This window comes from Dipodomys spectabilis, unplaced genomic scaffold (assembly GCF_019054845.1).
Source record: "Dipodomys spectabilis isolate Male_0828 unplaced genomic scaffold, ASM1905484v1 ptg000076l, whole genome shotgun sequence".
Classification (NCBI taxonomy): Eukaryota; Metazoa; Chordata; class Mammalia; order Rodentia; family Heteromyidae; genus Dipodomys; species Dipodomys spectabilis.
The window spans coordinates 9,490,743-9,512,754 of record NW_024870753.1 but is presented as its reverse complement, the minus strand read 5'-3'; the positions used below and the strand labels follow the sequence as shown (position 1 = coordinate 9,512,754).

The 22,012-nt window shown below is 54.5% G+C and overlaps 1 protein-coding gene across 9 annotated transcripts in view; it reads right to left on the bottom strand.

The window, feature by feature from the left end:
* The window catches only part of Gramd1b (GRAM domain containing 1B), a 118,069-nt gene that overhangs the window by 56,917 nt on the left and 39,140 nt on the right, over window positions 1–22,012 (bottom strand). For 2 of the 9 annotated variants that reach the window (XM_042682815.1, XM_042682812.1), the window contains one exon: window positions 20,422–20,465. The exons of 6 other annotated variants lie outside the window; for them this stretch is intronic. In XM_042682815.1, coding sequence (XP_042538749.1) covers window positions 20,422–20,465 — 44 coding nt within the window. Of the gene's footprint in view, window positions 1–8,204; window positions 8,230–20,421; window positions 20,466–22,012 lie in introns of those variants that run through there. One more of the 9 variants, XM_042682811.1, reaches the window with a different exon arrangement.

The window sequence follows — 22,012 nt, the reverse complement described above, 5'->3', positions numbered from 1 at the left end:
TCTCTCCCTGGAGGCGTAGTCTCTCTCTACACTGACATCCACGGGGCAGTTAAGAAAACACGAAAACTAATATTATTGGTGTGCTAGTATTATTATTGGAACCGTGAACACACTATGTCCATGCCAAGTCCCAGTAAATCATATAATTAAGTGCCAAGAAGAAAGGCAGTATTTACCACAAAAGCTGCACTGGGGCTGGAGATGTGGCTCAAGTGGTACAGTGCCTGCCTAGCAAGTGGTTTTGTTTTGTTTTGTCAGCCCTGGGATCAGGGCCTGGCCACTGTCTCTGAGCTTCTTTTGCTCAAAACTAGCACTCTACCATCTGAGCCACAGCGCTTCTTCTGGCTTCTTTTGTGTATATTGTACTGAGGAATGGAACCCAGGGCTTCATGCATACTAGGCAAGCACTCTACCACTAAGCCACATTCCCAGGCTTTGCTTAGCAAGCATGAGGCCCTGAGTTCTAATCCTAGCACTACCCAAAACAAAAACCACTTAACTACTTGAGCCACAGCTCCACTTTGAGCTTTCTGCTGATAAACTAGAGATAGGAGTCTCTCTCCTGGATCTTGATGCCTGGGCTGGCTTGACCCTTGGTCCCTTCGTCTCAGCCTATACAGGTGTGAGGGGCAGAGCAGCAGCCTCCTCCGCCGCAGGAAGCATGCTAAAACCCAGGCTCCAGGTGTCAGCACAGGTTTGCATTCTCTGGGGCGTTGTCTTCTGGGCTTTTGAATATTGTCACCAATATGATGTTAAGAATGGCTTCACATGGGACTGAGAAGGTGGCTCAGTGGTAGAGAGCTTGCCTTGCACACATGAGGCCCTGGGTTCGATTCCTCAGCACCACATAAGCAGAAAAAGCCAGAAGTAGTGTTGTGGCTCAACTGGTAGAGCGCTTGCCTTGGGCTGAAGAGCTCAGGGACACCGCCCAGGCCCCTAGGCTGAGTTCAAGCCCCCCCCCCCAAACAAAAACAAACAAAAAATGGCTTCACAGGTGTGGGAAAGGTTCTGGGGCTTCCGGGCCACTTCCTTGTTTATCTTGAAGTTGTATGGACATATGACATATATTGTTTGATATGGGTGAAACATTTCACACACACAAAGAAAATCCTCCTTAACCCAGCCCTGAGGGACAGGGAAGTTATTTTCATTGCACATTCTGCTCAGGAAAGCCTTACCACACCGAAAGGCTTGTGCTGAAAGCTCCAGATTTGGATCAGAACCAGGGACAGGGAGCTGGGAGGCATGGAAGGGGAGGTGGGAGGGGGAAGGGGAGGGAAGGAAAGGAGGAAGATAGAGGAGAAGAAAGGCAGCTCATCCCCCCCCCTTTTGTTCTTTTTGTGGGCCTCCTGCTGGTGCCCCCTCCTGTGGCTCCAGGGCACCGTGATTTTCCTTACTGAAGCTCATCTTCACAGATGTTCCCACAGTCCACATGCACGCCCAGTTCTTGCCCCAAGCACGCTGTCCACTGAGCTGGCAAATGTGTCTCTGTGCTCTTTGGCCATCCTGGCCCGAGGCATCTCCAGTGGGGGCAGCAGGCCCTGGGTCGCTCTCATCTGAGCTGCCCCTACATGAACTCTGCTTCATCTCTTCAACTTCTACCCCAGCCTCCCCCCTCCCCCCCCATCCCTACCCCCACCCCTACTCCTTTGGCCTGGCTGTCCAGCTCTCTCCATCCCACAAAACCCTCGTTCCGGTTTGTGTGGCCTGGTTTGGTGTCCCCCACGCCCGCCCCCCCAGGCCTCAGAGGCCAGATGGTCTCTCCTGAAACTGTCCCTAGCCTTTATTTTAAGAATCAACCCACACCCAACCCCATCCACGTACCCCCTTTCTCAATCTTTTGGCTAATGTCACTCTCTCTCCCTGTATCTTTCAAGTGCCATCTTGGTCAATGATCCCAAGATTCTCCTCATACTTCCTTGGGCAAATGAAAAGGGAAAGACCTACCTTCCAATTGCTTTGTCTTAACTTTAGTGGTGCTTTTTTTTTTGGGGGGGGGGGGAGTGGGAGGGCATACTGGGATTTGAACTCAGAACCTTGTGTTTTGTTAGGCAGGTGTTCTACCACTGAAGCCATGCCCTCAGCCAATGGATTTGTAACTGTGATGGTTAGAAGTATGGATTCTGAAGTCAAACTGCCAGCTCAAACACTTTTAGCTATGCAACCTTTTGCAGAGAACTTAAGACTCTGTAGTTATTCACCCAGAAGCTAATAATAATGCATAGCTCAGAAAATTTTGGTTTGTTTCTCTATAGTAAGATTAAAAATACACCTGTCACACAGTAAGTTGTTATAGGAGCATGAACCACTAAACGAAACTACTAGCTTACAAGAATGCAATCAAAGTGCAGCATTTTGTCATGCTTGAGAATTAACTCTATTTGTCTAAATCAAATGTTGCACAAGAGAGCTCAGACAATGGATGTTTTAGGTTTTTAGGACACAGGTTCCTGTCCCAACTGCTTAGCTCTGGGCTATAACACGTCAGCAGGCAGAATACCTATACATGCATAGTATTTATGCAAAATACATAAACCAAGGTATGAGCTTGCTTCCAATGGGAAAGGATGAAATCTCATGTAATTTTCACTTCAGCTTTCCCTTGATTTTTCTTCAATTGTTTAAAAACAAAAATCCCCACACAGATGCATTCTTAGTTAGCAAGCCGTATGTAACAGGACGCAAGCTGAACTTGACCCCTGGCCTAAGGTCACAGAGGGTCTTCTGCCAATCTCACCACCAGGCCTTTCTTCTCCTGGCACCTGTAAAGGCTGGGCCCATCCTAGAGTGACAGCCTGCCTCCAGAGGCCCGCGTTTCCCAGCTTTCCTGTACTAGCTGCTCAGTGACAGCAACCAGGGCGGGTGTGAGCCTAACTGGACTGTCCTCACCCCCAGGTGACTGCACTGAGCCAAGGGGGGGGGGGGAATAGGATCATGACACAATGTCCCTGGGGGTCACATGTCCCTGGGGGACTGTCCAGAGGTTGAGGGGAGGTGGAGTGATCTTGAACTGGACTTAGGAGAAACCAGGGGCCACTGCCTCGCCTGCCGGGCTCAGTAGGTTACTTAGTCCGTTCGTTTCTGCTGACACTGGGGCGTGAACTCAAGGCCAGGGTGCTCTCCCTCCCTCTACTTCTGGCTTCTTGGTGGTTAGGTAGATGAGAGTCTCACGGACTCGCCTGCTTGAGTTGGCTTCCAATCTCAATCCTTAGATCTCAGCCTCCTGAGAAGCTGGGATAACAGGAGTGGGCCACAGATTCCCAACAACACTTTAAAGAAAGCTGTAGTGTCAGAAGATTCAGTCACTGCCCGGAACTACCCTGCTGGCTCCAGGGCTAACATCTCACAGGCTGGGCCCTCTGGCCCTAGGTCCTCGGTCCTCCTGCCCTCGGTACCCTTGGCCATGAGGAACTCCAGCTCCCCTCCCTCCCCAAACAATAAACGGCACACTGTTCACAAGAAGGTGGGCATGCTGAGCAGTGTTTGTAAATGAATAATACTTTCAAGCCAGGTTTGATTTTCAGGACCCCCTGCTGGCCAAAGAAGGGCACCAAGAGTGCACATCACATGCCGCCTGCCCGCAGGACTATGACCTTTGAAAAATAATCATTAGTAAAAGGAAGCTGAGAGGTGACTAATCCACCCAGCACTGTCACTTAATCCCGGTTTCAAAACTGCCAGCCCCGCCGCGGCCAGCAGCAGCACCCACCGAGACCACCCTGCAGGCCCCAAGGGGGTGACAAGACTCTCACTTGGGATCAACTTGCCAGGCACAGAGAGACATCCCACACGCTTCATCCCCACCCACCTCCTCCTGACCCTCTGTCTGAGAAGTCTGGCTCTGAAAAGGTGTGCAGAGGCCAACTGCAAAGCAAAACACCTCAAAAGACAGACTCGTGGTTTAGATAAGCCCCAGGAAGAAAGAGAGCTCCCTTCACTAACAGATCAAGGCCCAGATAGAGAACAATGGACAGTTGACCTTGGGTACCAATATGGCTAACCAATGATGGCTATGAATTATTGAGCAAAAGTCAGTGACTGGGCAATCCCAGGACCTGTCTTCCTAATTCACACAAAGGAGCTCTAAACCCTCGCTCCTCTGGGGACTGAGAATGCTCCTTGCTAAATGCCACCCTTGCTACACGTCTAGAGCTAGGCTCAACCAAGGTCTCTTAGCCAGGGCTTGAACGCAGTGACACAAGCTCTTTCACTCACTGGCTGGTACTCGACCACTTGAGCATAGTTCCACTTTCAGCTCTTTGCTGGTTAATTGGAGATAAGAGTCTCAGACTTTCCTGCCTGCCTAGTGTTGAACTGTGATCCTCAGGTCTCAGCTGTTTGAGTAGCTAAGATTTCAAGTGTGAACACAAAGGCCTGGCTAGGTTCTCTGAACTCTTACGAGATCTGTCATTTGATTTTTTACACAGTATCACCTTCTCCCCACACCAGCTCTCCTGCACATCTGTGCCGGCCCCTGGGCCCTCAACAGATACGAGGGCCAGGAACAGGAGCAGACAGCGTAGACAGAGCCACACGGTCCACCCGGGCCTGTGGCGGACCAAGCACTTGAGATAGGAAACAGCCCCAGCAGAGCTGGTGTGTGTGAGCTTCCCAGGTGCTACAGAAAGCAGAATCATCTTTACATCACCAAGAGAAGGGGAGCGCCATGCAGGAACGGGGACGCTGGCTTTCTAACGTTAGGGACCCTACTCCGCCCCCTCCACTGCTACCCTCACCTCGCCCACAAAGTGACGGGCAGACGCCGTCACTGAGCTGTCCTCCAGGACGGCCTCATGCCCAACGCCAGAGACACAGGATGGGGCACCTGTCTCCTGCCGTCTCCTGAGACAGGCCACTTGTCAATCACAGACACATATCAGAGGCAGCATCCAAAAATGCCCTGCGATAAGCCCACCACGCTGGAGGTGCGGTCCCCCAACTACTCTGTATTCAAGCCTCCTCCCAGACCTTTACCCAGAGAAACCTCCACCATAGCTGGAATGGATGGGGGTTGTTTATTTGTTTGTGCTGATACTGGGACTTTAAGTCAGGGCCTCAGTGCTGTTCCTGTTTTTCTCAAGGCTGGTACTCTACCCCTTGGCAACAGCTCCATCTCTAACCTTTTGCTGGTTAACTGGATTTTCCTACCTAGGCTAGCTGTGAACCACAGTCTTCAGATCTCAGCCTCCTGAGTAGCTGGGATTACAGGTGTGAGCCACCAGCACCCGGCTCTGAGATTATTTGGTTCTTCGTCGCATTTTGGGACCCTTAGCGCTTATTGGCTCACGTACTTGTGTGTGTGTGTGTGCGCGCGCGTGTGCGAGCGCCGGTGTGTAGGGTCTCCATCCATCTGTGAGTGTGTGGCCCTTTATGACCATGATGATGGGTAGCCTTTCCACCAGGTTTAACTCCTGAATGCCAGAGCAAAGGTCAAGATAATACGGCCTGGATCCGCAATTCCAGAATGAAGAGCTGGTTGCGATGCTGGCTCAGCCGTGAGCTGCTCTCCAGGAGAGCAGACCTGAACACAGATACACCTCCCTCTCACCTCGGGCCCCAGCCAGAAGGAAGATAAAGGGAGACGTTACATCTGGCTTTCATTCACATAAATTTAACCAAAGCACTTCTTTGTTCTGTACCTCAGTTTCCCTGGCTCTCAAGAGGAGTCAGGGGTCACTTTGTGGGGATTACGGGAAGAGTCACGTGAGAGAACACATTTCCACACCGTTAAAGGGGCCTGGCTGGAGCCAAGCACTGGTGGCTCATGCCTGTAGTCCTACCTTCTCAGGAGGCTGAGGCCTAAGGATTGAAGGAAGAAGCCAGCAGGCAAGAACGTCAGTGAGACTCTTATCTCCAGTTAACCACCAAAAACCCAGAAGCAAAAAGCCTTAGGATCAGCGCTCAGGCCCTGAGTTCAAGCCCTAGTACCGGTGCATGCACGCACGCACGCACGTGCGTGCGCGTGCGCACACACACACACACACACACACATGTCTCATTCAGTTATTCACTATGACAGAGCCAGGATGAAAAACTGCAGAGCATGGGACACACACTGCCCAGGAGTGAGGACCCCCAGGCGTGTGTCATGGGGAGGGCCCCCGCGGCCACCCCAAAGCCAGGAGTTCTCTCTGGGTGCCCTCACACAGGCCACTTCCCCCACTCTGTCTCAGTTTCCCCCAGTGCTGCGAGCGCGGCGTGGTGGCTGAGCCCTGGTAAGTTTCCAGCCGGCCGGCTGCTACTGTCCTACTTTGGGCGGCGCTATCCTGGTCTCTGTGCCCTCACAGAGCAGACGTCCACAGCACTCCCAGAAACGCTTTCAAACACAGGCCCTGCGCTGTCCGTCCAGCGCCAGCCACAAGGCAGGCAACGTGCTTGGTCATCCCTCAGGAGGGAGCGTCCTGCTTTCAAACATCCACAAAACAAATATGGGGGGAGGGATACCGTATTTAAGGGAACAGTGACCCATGATTGAACAGTTGAACAGGACATCCCTTCCCCCCCCCCCCCCCCCAATGTCAGGCCCAAGCAGACCAAGGTGAGCCAATTCCAGTGCTCGGCTGAGCATTGCATTCCTTGTTGAAATGCATCAAGAGATACGCAAGGCAGATTTTAAAGGCAAACATCTCTGCAAGTCCCTGGGGGGGGGGGCAGTCCAGGCCGAGCAGAGACCCCTCTGCATTGAAGTGATGTCCCATGTGAATGACAGCCAGGCTTGCCTGGTGGGCTGGGCTGGCGTGCTGACCGCAGGGGAAGGAGCCCCTGGGTGACTGAATCCCCGGGACAGTGAGCTCTGCTGATAATCTGCAACTCAGTAGGACCAGGCGGGGAGCGTGGCCCCACAGGAACAAAGACAGGGTGGCTGGTGCAGACACCTCTGCCGAGCATTCTCCTTGGGCACAGGACTGAACGTGGGAGGGAGGGACCTCAGAACCGGGCTTGGGAGTCTCCCAGTGCTTAAGAGTTAAGCCTGCGGGAACAGCTCCTCCCTCAGCCTCTTCAAGCCACCTTTTCAAGAGCCAATGAAGGACCTTCTGGCCTACAGGAAGACAACTGAGCTGATTGTCTTGGGGGGAAGGAGGGGGGTTAATCTAGGGAAGGGGTTACTGGAAAGCCAGATGTGGCTTAGAGCCCAGCAAAGACTCTTTCCCTCAACTACCTGATACCCATTCAACCTGCCACCCAGAGACCCAAGTGGAGGTTCAGCTGCAGGGGAGGCCTGAGGCCACGGAGTGGAGCTGGGCTGCAGCCCTGCAGGGAGCGCTCCCAAGCTCCTCTGTGCCTCCCACCTCCACCTTGTTCAAGGGGAAAAGGCTGCCCCCCTCCATCTCACCCTCCCCCCAGGCTGGGAGGTGTGGGGGGGGGGGAGACCTCGGCTGCACACATTGCCCAGATTTCCCTGGGAGAACAAAGTTTTCCTGAGCTAAATCTGCAGCTTCTCAACCAGACAAAAAGCCAGTTCAGCCACCCATCTGGTCCTCCGCGGATCAAAGAAGAGAGAGCAATAAGAGTGTTATTTTTAAAATGGAAGGTAAAAATACTCTGACTACGTCTGTTGCTAGAATTCAAGGCTCCCCCACACCCCAAGCAAGCAAAGCAAAAAGCTCCTCTTGGGCTCCAATGCCAAGGCCGGCATTTGAGAAGAGCCCCAAGGTGCGCGCTTGGGGCTGCAGGGGGCAGACCGTCCGCCCTTCTTTGCAGACAGACAGACAGCCCCCTAGAAGGGGATCTGGCTCCTCTCTCACCCTCTCCACGGCTGTCAGAGCCGCTGGCACAGCTCAGGGGGCCCCAAGCACCCGATATTTAAAATATGCCCCAACCCTGGTATCCATCCTGGGGTGCAGAGCCTAGCGGTGCCCAGCCCAGCCACGGGCACAGGGCCCCCCCAGCCCCCAGGGCGGGATCTTCCTCTAAGAAGCCCCCTCCCTGTGCACTCATCAGCCCTCAAAGTTGGAGACTCTTCTGCTGCAGTTAGATTCTCTCCCCAGCCCCTCCCCCAACTTCCGGACCCCTCTTATCTTTAGGGGGGGCTGAAATGCTATAGCAGTGCAGAGGCTGGGGGGTGTATACCCCAACTTGGAGTGTCACCCCATCTGCAGCTCAGGCCTCACCCAAGGAGATCTCTGGGAGCTGCTGAGGTGCAGGGAGGGACCCCGCCAGGGTTGAAGAAAGATGGGGGAGAAGGAGCCCCCTCCTCCACTTACCAAGACAGCTTGAATCCTTTCATTAGTACAGTCAGGACCATCGGCCCGCCGCGTGCTTAGCATCCCGGGCGTAGCTCCCGAGGTCCCAGAACATAGTGGGAAAGATGACCGAGTCCCAGAAGAACAGAATCCCATGGACCGCGACTCACACACAAGAGAGGAGGAGAGAGAGGGAGAGAGAGAGGAGAAAGAGAGAGGGAGAGGGCACCCCAACGGCTGCTGCTCCCCACGGCGCCTCTTCCAGCAGGAAGCCCGGCCAGGAGGCCCGGGGCAGCTTCTGCAAATCCAGCCCCAGGCCCGAGCAGCTCCGGCCGCTGCTGCGGCGCCGCGGCTTCCAGTGAGGATGGGCAGATGCCGGGGAGGCTGCCCAGCCCGCCCGCCAGCCCGGGAGCCGCTGTCCACGGGCAGGCTGGCCGCCACCCTCCCTCCCGCGCTCCTATCTGCCCCGGGCAGCCCGGGGGAGGACGGCCGAGGAAGAGCTCAGACCTGGCAGAACCGGCCCCTCGCTCCCCACAGGCTGCTCCTGCGGCTCCATGTAATCTCCTAATCAATGCAGTACCGAGCCCCAAGCGCAGCTCTGCCAGCCACTTCCGCCCATTTAAAGACACAGTGCCCGTTCTGTCCCAGGGTGGGACAGACCGCCAGGGACTGCGTGCGTGCTGCCCAGGACCGGGCTCCGGGAAGGGAGGGGAGAGGGGCAGCACCGCCGGAGGCATCCGATGTCCCACAGCCGGCAGGGGAAGGGAACCCAGACCCCAAATCCCAGCAAACCTCAGAAACCCCATCCCAAGCCCCCAAGGTGTGGGCTGCACTGGAGTTCCCCGTCCTCACCCTGTCCAACGACCGCGGCAGGCAGGGCCACTCCCAGCAGGACACAGGGTCCAGTTCTCCTCTGCCCCTCCGTTACCTGCCCCAGCAACCCTGGGCATTGCAAGAGTCCGGCTTGGGGTGTAAACGGCACTTTGTCACCACTTAGGGGCTCCAAGAACTGCACCGCGCCCCACTGCACCGCAGGACACACAGCCCTGGGGACCTCCGTGGGGAGCACAGGACTCCCAGAGAGGAGGGCCTGGCTCCCCCTAAGTGAAACCCCCCAAGGCCAGGACGCAGGAGTTCCACACCAACTTCCCCCAGTTTCTGACTATCTGGGTCAGAAATGCGGATGGTTGGGAATGAACAAAGAGGAGATTAATTATGAAATAGCAACCTTCAACTGAACCATAATAAGCTATTCCCCAAACTGGCCCCCAAACAGTTCACAGATCACCCCAGACCGTGTGCTCATCGCCTGCCTAGTCTTCTACAAAACCTGGGGTGCAGCTCCCGGGCTGAAAGACTCCTGGGACCGGAATTTGCTCGGTCTGCCTCCCTCCTCGCAGGGGTGAGCTTCCTGAAGGCAGGAGGGGCCCCTGGCTCTCAGCACTCCACCCTCCCTCGGGCAGGGGCAGAAGCAAGGGTTTAATTTAAGTGACCCATGCAAACTTTATTCAAGTGCAATCACTGCAGTCTGTCCAGAGGGCTTAGAGGAGACACTCCAGGACACCGTGCTGCTTCTGGGATATACAGTCAAAACATGGGGTATGGAGTCCAACCACAGCCCGTGCCAGGCCCCGCTCCATGCCTCAGGCCTCTGGAACACACCTGAAGCTACCTTTCCAAGCGTCTGGGCCCCTCCACCCAAGCCCTACCTTCAGCACAGACCTGTCTTTCAAGACCTAGATACTCCAATCCCTCAAACTCACAGGTCCAGTGATCCAGCCACTCTGAGAACCTCACTGAGAGGACTCTGGGTAGATATGAAGATTCCTGTGCTAGCCCATCAACTCTCCAGGTCATAAGAGATAACTAGATCATGATTGCAGGCTAGTCCAGCCAAGAGCTAGCAAGACCCTGTCTCAAAATCAAGCTGGGGCTTGGTGCTGGTGGATCACGCCTGTAATCCTCGTTACTTGGAAAGCTGAGATCTGAAGATAGCACTTCAAAGGCAGCCCTGGCTGGAAAGTCTATGAGACTCTTATCTCCAATTAACCACCAAAAGCCAGAAGTGGAGCTGTGGCTCAAGTGGTAGAAAACCAACCTTGAATGAAAAAGCCCTGAGTTCAAGCTCCAGTACCAGAACAAACAACAAGCTGGGCATGGTAGACATACTTGTGGTCTTAGCTACTCCGAAGGTAGGAGGAGCCCAGCCCAAGGCCAACCTAGGAAAATTGGCCAGTCCAAAGCCCCACCTGGAAGCAAGGGGAAAACCACCATCACCAACCAGCTGACTGGAACTGAGGCTTACCCACTCAACGCACAAAACCCAACAGGCGCAGAAGAGAACCACATGCCAAGCAGAGCCAACATGCACAACTTGTGCTCATTCCAAAGGACTGGGGGAAAAGGCAAGGTCTTTATGGAGAGATACCTGTTAAAGGTTAGCAGGAGTGGAACACCCCAGCACAGGGCCCCGAGTTCAAACCCCAGCACTGCCCCTCACAGCACTGCCCCCCCCCCCACAAAGTATTTCCAACACACACCAGGAAAAGAACTGTTCATGAAACTTCTACCAGCTCTGACATGGGCCAGAGACATGACGGAAATAGGCAAAAGATTTGAATAAGGAAATAACGAATGAATAGGTGGTCAGGCACTCCACCTTGGTTAGGACTTGGGGAAATACACATTCAGAATGCCACAAGAAGCCATTTCAGACCCAACAAAATCAAAGCCTGGCATTATTGAGTGTTAGACAAGAGCTGGGAAAGGGAGGCCTAAGTTCAACAATCCAATTATGAAGTTAAGCCGCAGCTCCTATGAGCCATCCTGCTCCAGGGAGACAGCAGCTCACGTCAGAACACTGTGGGACCCTCTCCAGAATAACAGGGCCAACCGGCAAAAGAAGGAACCTGCGAGCAAAACAATGGATAGCAACGCGGAAGACCAATACTGGGCTGTTGTGGCAATGGAACAGTAGACAGCACTGTATGTGTACATGCACCATACTTTCTCTTCCACAGAACGGATGAATCTCAGAAGCACAACACTAAACAGAGAAGGGGAGTCAGGGAAGACGGAGGTGAGTATTCCATACCTCATGAAGAACAACGAAAACAAATAACTCTACTCCATAGCCATAAACCTAAAAAGTGAGAGAATGACCAAGATTTTCAAACAGGTGCTTAGGACGGGCACTGGCGGCTCATGTCTATAATCGTAGCCAATCTGAAGGCTGAGGTCTGAGGCCTGAAGTACAAAGCCCAGGCAATAAAATCCAAGGAGACCTTATCTCCACTTAATCAGCAACAAAGCTGGAAGTGGAGATGTGACTCAAGTCACACACGCCTGAGTGAAAAATCCAACCGAGAGTGAGAGACCGTGAGCGCAAGCCCCAGGACTGGCACGTGCACAAAGAAAAAAAGACCTTGAAGAGAATGGCGGAGCTCGCAGGACAACACAGGACGCTCGACATTTGCCTGTTCTCTTCCTCCCCCCACCCCTTTTATTTATTTTTTGTCAGTTGTGGGGCTTGAACTCAGGGCCTGGGTGCTGTCCCTGAGCTCTTTTGCCCAAGGCTAGTGCTCTACCACTTTGAGCCACAGCGCCACTTTGGGTTTTCTGCTGCTTTATTGAAAATAAGAGTCTAAGGGACTTTCCTGCCCGGGCTGGCTTTGAACCGAGATCTTCAGATCTCAGCCTCCTAGGTAGCCAGGATTACAGGCATGAGCCACCAGAGCATAGTTGTCTTTTCTCTTTATACTTCATACATTTTATACTTTTTTATTCTCTTCCTCCACCCTCCCCCAAATCAGTTCAGGACAACTAGTGTCATCTCTGCCTGTTAATAAGTGAATCATTTGTATATTTGTGTCTTATAGATACCTTGAAACTGCTCAATATTGGATGAAAACAGTTGTGGTTAATAAATAACTGGGTGTCCATCTTCTCCTTTGAGTTTTTGTGAGCAGACTTGGTAGGACAAGGAGCAGAGGGGCTAGACTATAACAGAGTTTTACATGACATGCAGTTTCAAAAATCTCCAAGTGCTGGGCGCCGGTGGCTCACACCTATAATCCTAGCTACTCAGGAGGCTGAGGATCTGAGGATCGAGGTTCAAAGCCAACCTGGACAGTTTCAAAAATCTCCAAGTTTGGAGCTGGGAAGGTGGCTTGGTGGTAGAGTGCTTGCCTAGCATGCATGAAGCCCTGGGTTCAATTCCTCAGTACCACATCAACACAAAAAGTCAAAAGTGGCGCTGTGGTTCAAGTGGTAGAGTGCTAGCCTTGAGCAAAAGCAGCTTAGGGACAGTGCCCAGGCCCTGAGTTCAAGCCCTAGGACTGGCAAAACAAAACAAAGATACCCTCCAAGTTTGGACATGGCTTGTGGTTTGATTACTGGAGCATCAGTTTGCGTTAAATAAGCCTTTCATTGCTTCCGTGGTTTCTTCCAAACTGCACTGGGTTTGAAATGTTGGGGTTTTCTTGGTGGTTTTGTTTTGTCAGTAATGAACTCAGAGCCTGGGTGTTATCCTTGAGCTTTTTGCTCAAGGCTAGCTCTCTACCACTTTGAGCCACAGTTTTACTTCCTGTATTTTGGGATGGTTAATTGGAGGTAAGAGACTGGCGGCCTTTCCTGCCCAGGCTGCCTCTGATCTGCAATCCTCAGATCTCAGCCTCCTGAGTAGCTAGGATGACAGGTGAGAGATTTCAACTACTTTGATTGTTTTTTTGGGGGGGGAAGGGGATGATTCCTATGGGCCTTGAAAGCCTTCTTGCTGCATAATCCAACGAAAATGGCTTTATGCCTCCAAAAATAGGGACAGGTACAGCCAGAGGGGTCACCTCCCCCTGCTCACCGCCCCCCTCACCCCCCCCCCCCCCCCGCTGGCCACCAGGCCCCTAAGCCCTTTCTCCGCCTCACGGTGACCTTGGTAAGTCCCCCAGGCCCCCGGGTCCCTGTCTGGAGGGGCCCTCCGTGTTCCGGCCCCTTGTCCAGGCCAGCAGGCCGCAGTCCCGGGCATCGCAGGGCCTCTCCTTGCTGACTGAACTGGGGCAGCGCGGTGCCGCAGTCACACGCTGGGGAGCCAGGCGCAGCTCCGGCCGGCAGTCATCAGGCGCTGGAGTGTTATATTTAAGGAGCATTTTGGAGGTCAGGAAGCAAGCGAGAGGCGCGGGGGAGGGCGCAGCCTGCCTTCCCACAACCATCCCCTCCCCCTCCTCCACACTCCAGGCCGCCTCTATAGAGGCTGAGCTGGGGGCCGGCAGATGGCCCCTCAGGTGCTCCCCACCCCTTCTCCGTCCCTCCTCCTCCCCCGCCCTCCCTCCGCCCTCCAGGCTCTCCACCCTCCGCCACCCCACCAGGGTGACAGTGTGGCCCTGCAGGCCTTGGCCTGGCCTTCTGGGCTGTTCATCTGTGGCAGCTCCCAGCTTGGAGCCTTCCGGCCGGCCCTCCCCTCCTGTCCCGGCTCTCCTTGCGTCCTTGAGCACAGCCCTGCCTCCCTGCCTCCCTGCCACAGGCCGGCGACACAGGGACCCGCGCCAGGCGGGTGGAGGCTCACCAGCTCCCGGGACAGCAAGGGCAAGCGCGGCTAGTGGTGTCCAGACCCCCGACCTCCACCTGAGACTCCAGGGGTTCCCCTAGGGCAGGCGAGCAAGGTGGTCAGCCAGGCACAAGGGGAGAGGAGGGGGCGTCCGCCAGACCCCACCCCCACAGACTCTTGCCTGGTCATTAGTCCCTGAGCAACACAGCCTACCAGCTATTGACATGGCATCCATACTTGCACTGGGTCCTAAAGGGGAAGGATGTGCACTGATGTTCCGCTGCGTGCAAGAGGCTTGGGGCTGGGAAGGTGGCTCAGTGGTAGAGCGCTTGCCTTGCATGCCTGAGGCCCTGGGTTCAATTGCTCAGCACCACATAAGCAAAAAGAAAAAAGCCAGAAGTGGCGCTGTGGCTCAAGTGGTAGAGTGCTAGCCTTGAGCTGAAGAGCTGAGGGACAGCGCCCAGGCCCAGAGTTCAGGCTCCACGAGCGGACCCCCCCCCCCCAAAAAAAAAAGAAGCTTGGGCTTTGATGGACTAGGGATCTGCAGAACATTTTGGAGCCAGTGTCCCATATGTACTGAGGGATGTGCGGGCAGAGGCAGGAAAAACCAAAAGGTAAAGCATGGATGTGGCACCACAAGGCCCTCCACCCCTCTGCGGTCTGGAAGCCTCCTCCCGGGCCAGCTGCTGGGCGCCAGCTCCCTGCAGAGCCCAAGGCTCTGCTCTGTCTGCTCTGATGGTTCGAGCCCTCTTGACATTCCTCTCCCACGAGGCTGGCTTTTGGAGGGGACAGGGGTTCCCAGGCCCTCACCCTCTCTGCCAGGGGAAATCTCAAAGAAGACTTCTCCTGCACCCCCTGCCCTCGCTCTCCAAAGCCCCGCTCGAGATCAGTCAGTCCGCCTGTCATTCACCAGTCTGTCCTGGCTGACAAGGCCTCCTCTGCTGGTAGACAGAAGGCCAGCCTCTCTCTAGGAGGTAGGAGTTGGAGAGTCAGGAAAACACACACCCCATGGAACCCCATCGGCCCCTCCGGACCAGGAAGGAGAGGGTAGCCTGACTCCACCCACCGCAACTGCGAGTCTAACCAAAGAAATCTCTCCAGCCAGATGGAAGAACAGGGCAGATTCCTCCCGGCTTGTTCTTAGGAGAATCTGGGGTAAACGCTGGTGCTGGAGACCTGGTGGGGGCTTACAAACAGATTCTCTCAGAAAGGGGCACCCATCGCCCACGGCCAGCTGCTGCCCGCTCACCCTCACCACATGGGGCTTTCTCCTTCCCAACTAAGTTACCTATTCTGAGGGTTGCCAAGAGACAAAAACGAAAAACCCTGGATGAAGCCAGGGTTCCTCATTTCACAGTAAAAGGAGACAGTGAGAAGCTACTGCTGGTAGAAATGTAACTTGCATCTGTGCGGTAAGTCTGAACTGACCCCTGGCCTGGCCTGTCCTTGATGTGTGCTGTGGTTTAGCACCGGGATTCCAGAGTTGCAGTCCATACTTACCAGGCCTGTGACCTTCAGGCTCTGATGACAATAGCCACTAGGAGTCGGGGGGTCAGGGATACAAGTTAACCCTAGTGATGGTCAACCACTGCCCCCCAACCCACCTTCCACCCCTACGTTTTCTCTACTGCTTTTCCTATGTTTCTAGTGCAGATTTATTTCATATGGTCTTGACCAAGCACAGCTATTCATTCATGAATGAATCGATAGATAAGTGATAGATAGATAGGCAGACAGACAGACAGATGGATTTTAAATTCGGTTGGGGTAGGTAAGAGCCTCTGGCCCCACCTCATCGTCAAGTTTGTTTAAATCACATAGCCTGGCAAGTGTCTCTCTGCCTTTTATTTGGTGAAAACAACAAATAGTGCCCCAAAAGGGTAATCCTCCCAAGCCAGAAATGTCCACGCACTGTGCTTACGTTAAGTGATAGCTGGAGATCTGCGGTGCACGGGGGTGTGAGGAGCACGGTGGCACTATGGGGAGAATGAATCGCACACACGGGGAGCAGCACTGCGCCCGGAGCATCCTGGGCCTTCCTGGGTTTTCATGTCACAGTGGTTTCCTTGGAACTAGGGGTCCACAGAGCCTCAGGCTCTGCTGTATTCACCCAGCAGTAATTGGGTGTACTCACTATATTAAAATAATATGTAATGGTGGTGTGTTCATTACGTTGGTTCATGGCCCAGGTAAATCATGAATTTTCAAAATCCAACATTACCCCCCCCCCATACACACCACACACACACACACACACACACACACACACACACACACACACACACACACACACACACACACACACACACACACACACACACACACACCTTGATCTCTAGAAACTTATAATCAAAGATAAGACAGGAGCATTCCATAACAAAGTATAATGTAATAACAGCCAGAGAGAGGCATATCTAATCAGGACATATTGCCCCTGCCTTTCAAAATGAACAAAGATTTGTAATCGTTATGCTAATTTTTTAATCAGTTGACAAGGAATGGCAAGCCTGCTCGTGAACCAACATGAAGCCTGCCTGCTCTCATTATGGCCTGATTACTCTGCTAGCCAGAAAATGAATCCAGAATTTGTCACTGTCCTTCGTAATTGTGTGACAGGTGTCCACTGCCGCTCCCCCGTCTGCTGGCCTCCGTGGGACAGCCTCTGATGACGCAGTCTGCAAACTGCTCACTGTCCACCTCCAGGACTCTCCCCACCACTTACAAAAGGAAAAGCACTCAGAAGATCCCGGTGCCCACCGCATTCTCTCACGATCGTAACAGACACACGGCTCTGTCACCAGCACGCCCGAGCCTCTGAACTCACCTGCTGGGGAAACACACCTGTGCTGCCCACGCTAAGTCACCAGTGTGCTCCTTTGATGGTTGGGGGCAGCCGAGTACGAGTACAAACCATGGTCAAGTTTCTATATGGACCCAAAATGAATGGTGAAAAATTAGGGCAACATGCTAAGTATGAAAACACAAAAAACCCTAAATTATGTTTAGTTTTCAAAAAAAAGAAATTTTTTTTTTTGGGTCCGGTTGTGGGGCCTGAACTCTGGGCCTGGGCGCTGTCCCTCAGCTCTTCAGCTCAAGACTAGCGCTCTACCACTTGAGCCACAATACCACTTCTGGCTTTTTTTTTCTTTTTGCTTATGTGGTGAGGAATCGAACCCAGGGCCTCATGCATGCAAGGCGAGCGCTCTACCACTGAGCCACCTTCCCAGCAAAAAAAAAAAAAAAAATTTAGTGCCAGTACTGGGGCTTGAACTCAGGGTCTGGTGATCTGACATGGCCTTTTGCTTAAGGCCAGTACTCTACCACCTGAGCCTCACCTCCACTTCCACTTTTTGCTGGTTAATTGGAGATGAGGGGGTTTCCCACCTTGATCTCCAGATCTCAGCCTCCTATGGAGGGACTGGCATCCTACCTAAGTGCTCTGGTTTAACCCTCACCGCTCTGTAGTGTTGATGCCCTTGTTAAAAATGAGGAAACAGAGACCAGGACAAGGTAGCTAACAGAGGTTCAGAACCAGAGAGCGGCGGCGGAGCCTTGGAACTCAGATCTGCCCGGCTGCAGAGTAGAGCTCGGACGGCCCTCATGTGGGCCTGTCTGATAAATGCTGAGACTGAACCCCATTTCCCCAGGGCCTGCCCAGTTGGTGGCTCTCACGTGACTCCGTGGTGCCGATGCCTTTCTCCTGACCCGGATTACCTTGTGCTGCTAAAATCTGTTCACCTCCCCCAGCAACTAGGAGCACCTGCCCTCGGGGTCAGGCGTTATCTGACTAAAACCTCCATGGGCATAAAATTGGCATTTAATAAACACTCATTGAGTGATGGATTTATAAACTCTCCCGATCTCTTTTCTCAAGGTTGAGATCAAAACTCTAAGGACATAATTTTGGATCTTATGTTTCTTAACAGATCAGAGCATTAGTCTGAACATGTAACCTTACAGATTTTAAAAAGCAATGCCTCAAGAGAGCCTCAAAATCCAGAATTCCAGAATAAAGCCACCCCTCCAAAAGCCCTTCTCTAGGAACCAGCGGGCATGTCATCCAGACTGGCCACGCCCATCAAGTTACTTCATTCCAGAGTAACCTAACCCAGTGCATTGTGGATCTGTGGGGACTCCTGGGAGCAGCAGCTAGACATGCAATGGGAAGGGCTGAGGTGAGGGCGCACTGGCAGGCATTTCCACACAGACAGGTGACATCCAAATCATGCAAATGGCGTGTCAGTCCATCTGCGTTTGACCCAATGCCCCCCTGAACCTCAGGATTTGAACCTGGACTGTGGTATCTCAGATCAGTTAAATGACCTTACACTTGCCAGTGACAAGTTTTCTGTAGCGTTGACAGAAGCCATGGGGTCTCTCCCCAGGAAGACACACAGGGACACACAGATATAATTAAACAAGCCCAGAGAACTTCATAGTTCACAACCAAGATGGAAAACGCCCGCACTAACGGCATCCGTCCAACAGGCTTGGACCAGGACAGGTTGAGTTGAACAGCATCTGTTCCTGTAATTTTGTGGTCCAGGTCCTGAAGGCAAATGTTATCCTCAGCAAGAACCCAGCTCCAGCATCTTGTCTGACCTCTATGCCTGTTGGGGTGATCTGCAACATGGACAGAAGGATGGAGGCCAACAAAGGCCATCTCTGCTTCCCCCTTCTTTGCAAATGCAGGCACGAACACATCTCCCCAAACTAACTTCACAACTCCCACAGTGCCCCCAAACTTGGCCACGCCCTGAGTGCTCCCCACACAGGACCTGAAAGCCAGCCGGTTCACAGCATACTGCCCAGGGCTTCAGGAGCTGCCTCATGGGCCGGGGCAGCTCTGGCCTCTGCCAGGCAGCAGCTTCGGGAAGCGGCGGTGAACTGCTTTGAGTCTAGGCTCAGTCGCAGCTTCCTGACCCCACAGCTGCCCCAGCATACTTCAGGGGCCCAGAGGGGGGAGGGGGCAGGCGGGGGTCACAGGACCTTAAATGTTTGTGACAGGAAGAGAATAAGGAGGAGAAAGAAAAGGGAAAGGCCCAGGAGGACCTGTTCTCATTTCATGTGCTTTCTCCAGCTCCCTTCTTCAAATGTGAGGCATCTCTAACCTGGCAAAACAACAGACGCATGTAACGTCCATCTTATTGCAGACTGAGGTGAAAGCTCAGAGATGTAAAGTAACTTGGATCCCATCACACAGCAAGTAAAGATGCAAAACCCACCCAGTCCTGTGACTCCCACAGGCCTATCCTGACCAGGATAGCACATCACTGCCTGAAGCACCCGCACCTTGGCCTACCTCACGCTTTCTTCCGTACGCAACACAGCGAACCCAACCTGCTCCAGAAGTCTGAGCCTCGAGGAGACTTCCATCTCTGAGAGAAAGGAGACCCTACCACTGGTCAAAAAGCAAGGACCACAAACAAGGCGTCTCCCTGTGCACAGGGGCTGGGGGCTGGGTAAGGGCCGCGCAGACGCGGACTCCTTGGACGGCCCATCCGCAGCCAGTGGCTCAAGCTCCTTGTGGGGGGGGGGGGGGAGGGTGGTCAATCAGTAATAAAACCACAGAAAAATACATTTCCAATTGCAAACAGGATCAGGGAGAGATTAGAAAGCTGCTGAGGATCGCCCTCTAGTGTGCACAAACCACTCACGGCACCCAGGCACCATCCCGAGCACGCCGAGCCAGGGGAGGGGTCAGCCCACCACCTGCCAATCAGACAGACACCAGCTCACCAATCGCGAGCCCAGCCTCGGCCGCAGCATATGAGGGCTGCTAAGGCTTCCCAGCCCGGCCCACCCCAGCCCCACCCAGGCTCAGAAAGCAGGAGGGAGGGAGGAGGCCCCCAGAATGTCAGATGCACCAAGGCAGGGAGACAGTGCTGTAGTGCGGGCAGAGAAGAAGACAAATGAAGAGGAGTGACTAAAAAGAAACAGGGCGAAGACTACTAAAGAAAAAGACAGCCATGGAAGTGAGTCCAGACACTGCAGGCATCTGCGTCCCTTGTTGCCATCCACCCACCCACCCACCCATCCACCCATCCATCCACCCATCCATCCATCCATCCATCCATCCATCCATCCATCCATCCATCCATCCACCCACCCACCCATCCACCCATCCATCCACCCATCCATCCATCCATCCATCCTCCCATCCATCCATCCATCTACCCACCCACCCATCCATCCACCAACCCACCCACCCATCCATCCACCCACCCACCCACCCATCCATCCATCCACCCATCCATCCATCCATCTACCCACCCACCCATCCATCCACCCACCCACCCACCCATCCATCCACCCACCCACCCACCCACCCACCCACCCACCCACCCATCCATCCATCCTCCCATCCATTCATCCATCTACCCACCCACCCATCCATCCATCCATCCATCCATCCATCTCCCCATCAACTCATCCATCTATCCATCCATCCATCCATCCATCCTCCCATCCATCCAACCATCCAACCATCCATCCATCCATCCACCGGCTTAGACTGGTGGGGACACAAGGTGGCTTGTCACTCCGCAAGCACCTCTCCTGAGGTCGCTTCCCTCCACGGACACAGCCCCTGGATGCTCAGGAATGGAGGGAGAGGGGGGGAGAGGAAGTGAACTGAAGGCAGAAGTCGCCGAGCGAAGCCACTTACGCACAGTGCGGCCGGCAGCATTTCCATCCTACCTTTGCTGTCGCCACATCGGCCGGCTCCATCATCTCCACTTGGCCTGGGGGGGAGGGGGCGGTGGCACCATCCAGAGAGAAAAGGCAGAGTCACAAACCTCTACCCAGAAAGAGCACCTCACCCCCTCCAGAGGCCGAGAGGGAAACCAGAGGCCTGGGGCCCCTTGTGGGGAGGACAGGAAAGAAGCCCTGGGGCCCTGGCGAGTCCCACAGAGGCCCCAGCTCGGGTCGGGGCACCCCTCTCTCCTGGCACTCGGCCCCTGCAGGCTGGCGTGGGTCTTATCAGGCCCCCCTCCTGGGGGAGCATGGGCTGTGGAGGCCCTGCCTTCCATCCCGTCAGGACTGGAGGTGCACGTGAGCGGGTGCTGGGGGCTTGGGACCGGTGGTGGGGACAGGTGTGAGGCCCTTGGGCGGGGGCAGGGACTCAGAAGCAGCAGGAGGGGGGTGCGGGAGTGGCAGGGCAGGGCGGCAGGGGGTGCAGAGCACAAAGGGGAGGCCACTCACCTTGCAATAACATTCAGACTGACTGAGGCCTACGCGGGAGCCAGGAGCGCGGGTCACACCCCACGCACAGTGCTCTCCCAGACACCCCCAGCCTCTGTGTGGAGGCACACGCGAGCCGCCGCTCCGCAGAGGCCCGGGCTGGCTCCCAGCAGCCTGATTGGAGGAGCAGGATGACTTCATCCAGCCCCATTCATCACTCTAGGTTTCCTGCCCAGCAGGGCCAGCCGGCCGGCCGCTCGGCCTGCAAGGACGGCAGCTTCCTCCCGGCCCCCGGCTTCGCCAGGCTGCCTGGGGGAGACAGAGGTCGCCCAGGGAGGCGGGCCAGTCAGAGAACCCCGGCCCGCCGGGAACGGCCGGGTTACAAAGACCCTAATGAGAGTGCTGCGCAGATATTCCCTGCATGCAGTTGCCTGTGCCAGAATCAGCACTGGTACAAAAGAGCAACACTCGGAGAAGCTAGCGGTGACACGGGTTGCCAGCTCCGATTTTCCTGCAAAGCTACCAGAGAGATCCTCCCGCGCAGAGAGAACCACCCAGGGAAAAGCAAACCTGTGCGCCCCGGCAGCCTCCTTCCCAGCGCCTCTCCCCAGTCAGCCTGGCCCTACCAGCCAGCCCACCTGCTCATCCGAACCAAGCTGCAGGGCCCACCTCTCCGGCACAGGCCTCAGACCACAGTCGCACCGGACTTCCAGTCACTGCTCCATTCATCCTTTTTTTTTTTTTTGTCATTCGTGGGGCCTGAACTCTGGACCTGGGCGCTGCCCCTCAGCTCTTCAGCTGTAGGCTAGCACTCTACCACTTTGAGCCACAGCACCACTTCCGGCTTTTTCTGCTTATGTGGTGCTGAGGAATCAAACCCAAGGCCTCATGCATGCAAGGCAAGTGCTCTGCCACTGAGCCACCTTCCCAGCCCCTCTCCATTCATTCTTACCCAAGAGGAATCTAAGGTCAACAACTTCCCTGGGCTCATCTCCACCGATCTTTACTTGAGAAGTGGTTTAACCTTTTGCCAGGCACCGTGACTCACACCTGTCATCCTAACTACTCAGGAGGCTGAGATCTGGCATGGTTTAAAGCCATCCCAGGC